Genomic DNA, 8945 nt, shown 5'->3' with positions numbered 1-8945 from the left:
AGAGAAGGAGAAGGAAAAGGAAAAGGAGAGAGCTAAGAAAAGTCTGTGGGGCTAGAAGAAGGCCTTTTGGTGGTCGTGTGCGTGTGTGTGTCTGTGTATGTCTGTCTGTTGCTTTGTTTTGTTCATAGGAGGAAATTGCATTTCTTTTGCTAACTTACTAACAAAATATTTCAAATACACTGAAAAGAATAAAACAAACACGCCCTAGATATATATTTTCTGTAATCAATGATGATCAAGCAGTTGTGACTGTTTGGACACTTTTGCTCAACACTCCTCCCTACCGATACACTCTTTATCTTTAAGAGGTTACAAGTGTCCCTCACGTCTTCCCCTGCCTGGCGCATATGGGCTGGCTGCACAAGTCTGTATTTTTTCTGTATGTGTAACATCCATAAATAATATATGCTATTGTTTTGTGTCTTAAATATGCACAAGTGGCATTCTGCACACCTCATTTTATTTTATTTTTTATTTCTTTTGTATTTTAGGGAAGGGTCTACAGGGTGTTCAGGGTCTCACCACTAGATTGGACTCGTAGTGACCCACTTGTTTACAGCCTCCCAAGAGGTGAGCTTACTGTGGCGCCATCACGCCTGGTCTCAATTACTGTCTCAGTGCACTCCAGGGGCGGGGCTGCCTCGGCAGTCCTGGGGAGCCCCCAGCCCCTGCACCTGCTTGCAGGCGCTCTAATCCGCTGAGCTATTTGGCTGGCCCAGACACCCTATTGTAAATGCTATCTTTGTAGTCCTCATGACGTGTTCCAGGTTTGGTGGCACTGTGGCCTGTGGATACAGCGCCTTCTGTCATAGGGTATTGTGTTGTGTGTCGGTGCCTCATTCTATTCTGCTGAGAAACTGTATGTAGTTTTCACAACTCTGCCATTGCAAACACTGCTCCAGGGTCTCCTCATATGACTCTTCTCAGGTGCAAGGTGGGAGACCTGGATGGGCGGACAGCCAGGTGTGAAACTGCTGTGTGGCCACTAGGCAACCTTCAGCAAATGACAAGAATGCTGCTGTCACTTCTGCAACCACGAAGCGGGGCCCCAGCTTAGGACTTGGTGAGTCCTCACAGAGCAAATGACTGCTAGAATTTTTACAATAATTCTGCAAAGTGCACCTAATACCCTACAGCTCTGGCTGCTCCCTGCTCTGCACTCCTGTGCCCCTCACCTCCCAAGGCTCATCCAGACCTTAGCCTTTCCCCTCTCACCCAGCCCCCAAGCTCTTTGGAGCCATCTCTGCAGCTGGCCTAGTGCCTTCCTAACAACCTGGAAGCTTATAGACTCATTTTCCTTCTTTATTTCCTTCCTGCCCTGCCCAATTTCCTTCCCTTCTTCCTCCATCCATCTCTCTCTCCCTGTCTGCCTCTTTCCCTCCCTAGAGTTAACTCTAGTCTACTTGCTTCATTTGGGGGTACAATACTTAGGTCCCACATGAGGACACACACAGCCTCTCCGCCCACACATTGGCTCACCAGCGCCTCAGTAAGTTCAGCCAGGCCCTCACAACAAAACGCTTATCTGTGACGGAAGGAGAAGCTCATCTGGGGGAAGCTCCAGGTCTTTTCAGCCAGCAGCATGGGGAACCAGAGGAACACGCTGTGCTCTGTAAATCCGTGCCGCTGCAGGCACGAGCCTGGCCCTGAGTTTGCCCTGCTGTACCCTGCAGCTCAGCTGTCGTGTGTGCCCTGTGAGGATGCCGCCCTCTGAGACTTCAGCCCCAGGTCTCAAGTAAGGTCTCAGAGCCCCAAGAAAGCTAACAAACGGCCAGGCCAAGGCTGACAGACACCCAAGGGACAGAGCAGGGGACGCTGGGTGGTTGAGGGGACTTTTCCCTTCTGTGAGGCCCGAAAGTTGAGGCAGTACCTCCATAACAAGGAAGTTTCGAGAGTTCTGCCAAGAGCAGCAGGTGGAGGAACAAAGTCTTGAGGGCACAAGTTTTAGTGGTTGCTGGGCTGGGGGCTGAACTTCTCGAAGTACCCCTGCCCTCACCTGTGAATTGGGTGACCTCTGTCATGCGGTGAGATGAGCAGCGTGCCCTAGGCCAAGGAGGCCCTGGATATGCTCTCTCCCCACGGTACTCTCCCCTGTGGACTCAGATATCTGCGTGCAACAGAGTAGCCGAGGTCCCAAACGGGTTTGCTCATCTCCCAAGTGCCCTCAGCCACCCTTCAGCTGGGCGCGGTGGAGAAGCGTGATAGCCCATGATGAAGGATTGGAGTCAGATTCCTGGGTTCAAGTCTCAGCTCAACCATTGCTAGATGCAGGAGCTTAGGGAAGTTCTTCCTTTGGGAGACAAAGTAGCACCCCAGCCCCTGAGGGTGAGGGGGGGTCTGTCTGGCACTGAGTGAGCACTCAACATTGATGCTGATATTGGACGGATCAGAAAGCCTCTGATGAATGGATCAGCCCACTCACTACACAGGGACCAAGCCTGTGTGGCCGGGCCCTAGGGACCAAAAGTGCATGAATCAGTCCCTGTCCCCAGGATGGAAAGGGCCTGCGGTGGACAGATGGACTACAGCAAGTCAGGCTGTGGTGGTGCCGGAAGAAAGGGACAAGGGAAGGGCAGGAGATTCCGAGGTGAGCTGCTTACAGTCAGCCAGGACTCCCTACAGGAAGAAACAGAAAGTGGGGGAGGTTTGGAAAAGTACTCATTTAGGTAAGAAATGTCTGAACATCCCGTCCTAGGCGCTAGGAAGGCACTGCTGAGAATAAGACGCGATCCACCCTGGTCAGGCAACCTGGCACGTACACCCCTCACAGGTGTCCCATCTTCTGGACGAGCAGCGCACACTTAGCAGGTACACACGCTGCCCTGCCCTCCACTTCAGTTTGCACTGGGCCAGGCAGATCTGCTTGACCTCAGGAGAGGCAGGCAGGAGAAGAGCTGGAGTCGGGCCTCTGGTCCCCTGGCCACCCGCACCCCTCCTCAGCCCAGCCGCCCTCTAGAAGCTTGCAGTCAGTCTGGTACCCCATCAGCGAGCTACAAGCCGGCCAGCTCGGCTGGAGCAGGCCGCCACCGCTGCAGGCAGACCGAGGCCAGGCTGCAAAGGCCGAGGGGCTGGGATTGCGGGACCACGCGCTGGGAGAAGGCCACCTCCAAGGCCGCGGTAAGGCCGGATGCAACTCACAGAGACTGTTTCAAGACCCCAGGCCAGAGAGGACAGCGGCCCGTGAATCCCCGGGAAGCAGACCCTGGGGGGAAGGAGATGGCTTCCTGTAAAGTGGGTCTCGGGACGGTGCGGAGGTGGCCGGCCAATGGCTGCGGCGTGGGATCGCAGGGTATCAGCGCTGCTGCATCCCCGCCGCGCGCCCTCTGGCCCCAGGGGCTCAGCGGCGACAGCACAGCCTGGCGCAGGCCAGTAGGACGGGTGAGGGGCAGCGGCGGCGGCGAGGGCGGCGAGCTCAGCCTGTCCTGGGTGGGTGTGGGGCAGGGCCCTGCGCTCGTTTTCGACCACGATGGGCGGAGGCTGACCTGTGGGCTCTGGGAGAGGCCGAGGGTCCCGGCACTAAAGTAGCGCTCTGACCCAGTCTAGGAAGGTGCAGGGCTCGAAACCGGGACCAATCTGGAGTGAGCCAGGAGAGGGGGTAGGGCCCGGGGCGGCAAGCATAGCTCAGCCTAGGTACGAGAATTCAGGGTGCGGAGGCGATCAGGGTGCGGAGGCTCGGGGACGCGGGACGCACTCAGGCTAGAGGAGACTGGGGGCGCCAGTGTCCCGGAGGAACTGAGTCGGAACTGGCATCGGGTCTAGCCGGGTAGCAGGGCGGGCGTCGGAAGAGGGGCCGGGGCGGGCCGCGGGGCGTGGCTGGCGAGGGGTGGTCCGTGAGACCGCGACTGGCTCGGGGCTCCGGACTCGCACAGGCGGCGGCTGGCGCGGAGCGAGATGCAGCGGCCCGGACGCACCCTGCTGTGCCTGCTGCTGGCGGTGGCGGCCCCCACGGCCCCCGCGCCGGCTCCCACGGAGACAACGGCTCCAGCCGAGCCAGGCCCGGCTCTCAGCTACCCGCAGGAGGAGGCTACTCTGAACGAGATGTTCCGCGAGGTTGAGGAGCTGATGGAGGACACGCAGCACAAGCTGCGCAGCGCGGTGGAGGAGGTAGGTGCCCCAGGCTTGGAAAGTGTGCGTGCGGCCAGGGGAGCGGCCTGAGCTCCGAGCCCGCCGAGGCGCTCGGGAGGACGCAGCAGACACAGAGGGTCCTGAGGGAGGCGCGGGGTGAGTTGGCCCCTGTCTCTCACTTGTTTGTTCTGTTCGGCCGCAAGCCAGAAGGATTGGACCAAGGCTATCCCCGAAGAGTCTCGGCAGGACCCCCCCCCCCCCACCCCGGGAGCCTGGGTCTTCAGCTGTCTGCAGACCGCCTGCCTGCCTCCCACTTGCAACTGTCTTAGAGCGAGCGTTGGCCTTTGAGCGCGGGAAGCAAAGCTTGCAAGCCTCCGGGAGTTCCGCAGCTGTGGTTTTTGCAGAGAAACCAAGGTGGTTCCAGGCAGCCCCAAGTTCTAGCTTATGTGTTGAGCTTTGAGTTTGTAGCATCTCTCCAAAAAATACAGTTAGGCATCGCACACTAGTAATCCAGCATTCGGGAAACTGAGTCTGGAGGGTCGCTGTGAGTTAAAGACCAGCCTAGGCTATGTAGTGAGTTCAGGACCAGCCTAAACTATGCAATGAGACCTTATAAAAAAAGAAAAGAAAAGAAAAAGGGAACTATAGTTAGGATGGCATGGGGGACAGAGAGCTCCCAGTTCCTCTCGCAGTCTGTCTGGATTCCTTTAGTGCACTGTGGGGCAAAAATGGAAGGTGGAGATCCTAAATCCCACCTACCAAAGTCAGAAGGTGGTGGGTGAGAATGTGAGAAGCGACCCCACCTCCACCTGAGAGTGCTTTGCAGTTAGGCCTGAGCCTCCCTCACAGCAGGCAGCCTGGAGCTAATTGTCTAAGGACCAGAAAGAACTTCAGTGCCCTGTAATGTGAGTGTGGGCGCCCATCATTGAGTAAGAGGTGTGCACCGCATCACAACGAATGTTACCAGGGACCAGATCCTGGGCTCTGGCTTCTTCTTTCCATCACTTCTCTGGGCCAGAAACCCTGAATGACGTTCTGCTCTGTCCTCCCTGGTGGGCTGGTGGGTCCCAAGCATGGAGAAGAAGGCTGCGTGGGTCCTCCTGATCTGGCCTGGGGAGCTGTCCCTGGTGCCTGGGGTGGGCTGGCATGGTGCCTCCTGGGCCCAGTTGTAGCCTTTTGGTGGTGAGGAGCCAGGTCTCCCAGTGAAGGGCCAGATGCCCAAGCTGGTAGACTCAGGTTGTCCACTTCCCAGCTGTCTCTAGCTTGGTAGTTCCCTTGGGCAAAGTCTTGCATGCAGCTTTTACCTACTGAGAAAGATCACTTTCTTCTCCTGACCTTGTGTAGTTTGGAGTTCGCACCAAAGGGACATTGGGTGGGCAGACAGTGACATGATGGCTGTGCCTAAGTGTCCACTGGTCAGGCCTCTATCCCACGACCTGTGGGCTCTGTTTACCCACAAGCAGTCATGACACAGAACAATGCAAGAGTAAAAGGAGTCGAGTAGGTCCCAACGGCCCTTACCTCTGCAGCTTCAAGTTAAATTGAGCTTGTGATCCTTCTAGTTTCAGGACCAGCCCCTTATTTCCTTAACTAGATTGTAGGCTTTCCTCCTGTGCATGGATGCCCATTACGGCTGTCTGGGTCACCAGGCTTTTATCCAGTGGGAAAATTACCATCACCATTTGGAAAAAGTCTGTAGCGTAGTCTCTGGGATTAGCTCTGGCCTCATGGCGGATGCCCCCATCAGTCTCTTTATTGATCAGAGCAGTGTGGGCCCAGTGGGACCTTGGTGGTCGTGTCTTCTGCATGGGAATATCCACGTTGGGTTTCTCCAGAGCTCTGTCTCTTCTCCCTCCAGACAGGGCTCGGCTTGTGTCCTGAACATTGTCAGGTTAGTTTGCCCTCAGAGGAGACCCTGATTGCCACATGTGCCCTGGGTTGTGGTCATTTCCCAAAGATCATCCTTGTGCACCAAGGACGGAGTGAGGGAAGCGGAACACCTTCACGGCAGGAGGATGGGCAGGAGGGGACCAGTCTTCTGCCATCCAGTGCCCCTTCTGCCACTCACTGGTGGAGGGGTCCAGGGTCTGAAAGGGAGGAAATAGCCACTGCAGGAGTAAAGGAAGAGCTGAAAGAGGATTTAAGTAAATCAAGCTCTCTGACCATCTAAAATGGAAATAAGTAAAATGGATATGATGCAAGCATCTTTCTCTTGAGGTCAGGCTTATGGGAGATTGATGTTTCTCAGGAAATCGTAACTGCTGTTAGCATAATATTACCAGGAGCATTGTGCCTGATAGCCAAGCCCTATCAGCATCTGACAGACTCAGTAGGACCTCTCTTTAAATTATCATTTTAGACATCTTAAAGTATTAAGACCTAATGTAAAAATATTAAAATTTAATTTAAGAATATCTTCAAAAATAGAATAGAATACAATGTTAACAGATGAAGGCCATTATTATTATTATTTTTAAAGGAAGCCTCTAGAACGCCTTTTAACTCTCAAAAATACAAAATAGTTGTTAGTTGTTCTAGAGAAGAAACAAAAAGGTCTGGACCAGATGCTTTGACTGTTTACATAGTTGTATCATGAATCTGCCTTCAAGTAACTTCCTGGTGCTTTATATATTCCAGCTGCCTGGAGCTGTTGATGTCTCTCAGCAAGACAAAGTAGCTCTATTTGTAAGATCATCATTGGGAGTAGCACATTTTTAAATGGCTTCAATCTGGACTATTCCTACTTTTCTGTCTTATTATTCTGAGTGTTACTAATACATGCATTTGGAGGATAAAATCACTCCACATGTGCCTCCCTCATTGCCGCATCTGGAACTGATGCATTTGGGCACGTCCTTGTTGCCCTACCTGGTCCCAGGAAGAACCTCGACTACCGAGTCTGAGTCTGATAGCCCAGCCCTACCAGCATCTGACAGACTCAGTTGTCCTAGTTATCCGTCCAGTGTTCCTGCTATGCCCTTTTAACAGACACGGAGGCCACCAGCTCGAAAGGCCATTTTTAGCAGCGTTCACATTCCTCCTCCATGAAACAACTGTTGCTTCAGGCTGAAGTTTCTCCTGCACTAGTGGCAGGAATAGTTGCGGCTGAAATTTCCATTGTGAATTATACTTTTGAGTTCTTGATGCCATTAAAGAGCTCTTGGCTCGTTCTGACCACAAGCTGGAAGGGATTTTGCAAATGGTTTTGCAAAAAGGCCGTCAGCTCAGCCTGCAGCAAGCCTGTCGATGACTTGGAAGCCACACTATATGATTCAGATTCCAGTGGGAATTTCTCATTCGGGATGCATCTGCTCTGGCATCTTCCTTCTCTTTTCTAGCTCTCTCTTAACCACCATGCCAGTCTTCTGCTTTAGAAAATAAGTCTTTTTCTTGCCCGCCCTATCGCCTATCCTGCCTGCCTTATATTTATTCTCCTTTCTAATAGGACAAGGTTATGAAGGCAGCAGCATATTTCACATTTGCCATGTGGCAGGTTCTGGGCCAACACTTAGAGTTCATGATCCTTGATACTTTCATCCCGTGAACAACGATGAAATGATTGTTGCTCATTTTACAAACTGGCAAGTTAGAATTGAGAGGGATTTGGTCTCTTACCCAAGGTCACTCACTGGTTATTTTGCGCAGAGCCTGGGCTTGAACCCACTTTGTCTGACTCCAGACTGTGGTGCTCCTTGCCATGCTGCCCTATATTGGTTCTGCAGGGAATTGCTTGCATAATCCAGCGGCCATCTCCTAAGGACTCGGTCCTTTTATTTTGGAGCTCTTGTCACCTAGCAGACCCCTCCCTAGATAGGGCTCCTTTCTAGACCTGAGTCTAGCTCGTGCCCCGACTCTGCTATTTTCCTTCCCTGGTCACTATATTCTTCCCCAACTGCTCTAGTACTCACTGAAGCTCCCTATTGCCTGGAACAGAGTTTTTTACTTGGCAGCAGGGGAGCAGTGAGACTCCCAGAGTCATCAGAGATACCTGTTGATATCAAGAGGTTCCATCTCCAGAAATGATAATTTGGAGGAGGGCGGAGTAGGAATCCAGGTGGGTTTATTTTGAAAGTTTTGGCATGACCCAGATGGCTGAGAAGCAGGCCGTGTGGTCTGCACTAGAGGTCCCTGGTGGATCTGCCTGTCGGCCCCTCTGTGCTTCATCTGCGGGCCACCATTTTTCCTGTGCCCAGCAGGGACCCTCTGCTCTAGCCCATGGCCCACACAATCCTGGCCTGGGCTGATAGTCCTCTGATACTTATTTTATCTGCTCTGTTCTATACTCCTCTCAGTCACAATCTGGTCCTCCTCTGTGACCAGCCCAGTCCAGCCACCTCCTCCTCCTCCTCCTGGAAGCCCAGCTTCTCCTGTGACCTGCCTGCAGAGCTGGGTACACAGGACAGCTGATCATTGTCCTCAGATGGGTTGTGGAGTGCCTTTTATCTTCTAGTTAAAGCATAAGCTACTTAGGAAGAGTAAAGTCCTATACTAAAAAGGACATAGAAGTTAGAGTTAAACAGACGTGGGTTCTGGCTTAGAGCCCAGCTCCCCCATTTCCTAGGCAATGTGATCATCTCTGTCAGCGTGTTTTCCTCCACCTGCCACTGGGAAGTAGGTAGCACCATTTCATTGCCAGGTTGCTGTGAAGAGTCAAGGTACGTGGTGAATGCCCAGATGAGCTGATGTCTCAAGGGGCTGAGGGGCTGTGATTATGACCATTGCTGTAATGAAGCTGGTGAACTAATATCATCCATCTCAGCATCATCGTGGTGTTAGTCCAGCACTGTACTGTGTTCACAGAAGGATCGACCAAGCTTATCTGATAGGTTGGACCTTTGCTTCCTGCAGACTTCTTTGCTTGTCTAGCTCAGCGTGTGTGT

At 53.1% G+C, this 8945-nt stretch overlaps 1 protein-coding gene across 1 annotated transcript in view; it reads left to right on the top strand.

The window, feature by feature from the left end:
• The first annotated feature begins 3844 nt into the window (after window positions 1-3844).
• The window catches only part of Dkk3 (dickkopf WNT signaling pathway inhibitor 3), a 39626-nt gene continuing 34525 nt past the window's right edge, over window positions 3845-8945 (top strand). Inside the window, exon 1 of the mRNA XM_004634879.2 lies at window positions 3845-4104. Coding sequence (XP_004634936.1) covers window positions 3892-4104 — 213 coding nt within the window. The 5' untranslated portion in view covers window positions 3845-3891. The remainder of the gene's footprint in view (window positions 4105-8945) is intronic.

The sequence above is a fragment of the Octodon degus genome, unplaced genomic scaffold (assembly GCF_000260255.1).
Source record: "Octodon degus isolate 3935 unplaced genomic scaffold, OctDeg1.0 scaffold00067, whole genome shotgun sequence".
Lineage (NCBI taxonomy): Eukaryota > Metazoa > Chordata > Mammalia > Rodentia > Octodontidae > Octodon > Octodon degus.
Note: the sequence above shows the minus strand (reverse complement) of the source record. Positions and strands in the feature narration are given on the sequence as shown.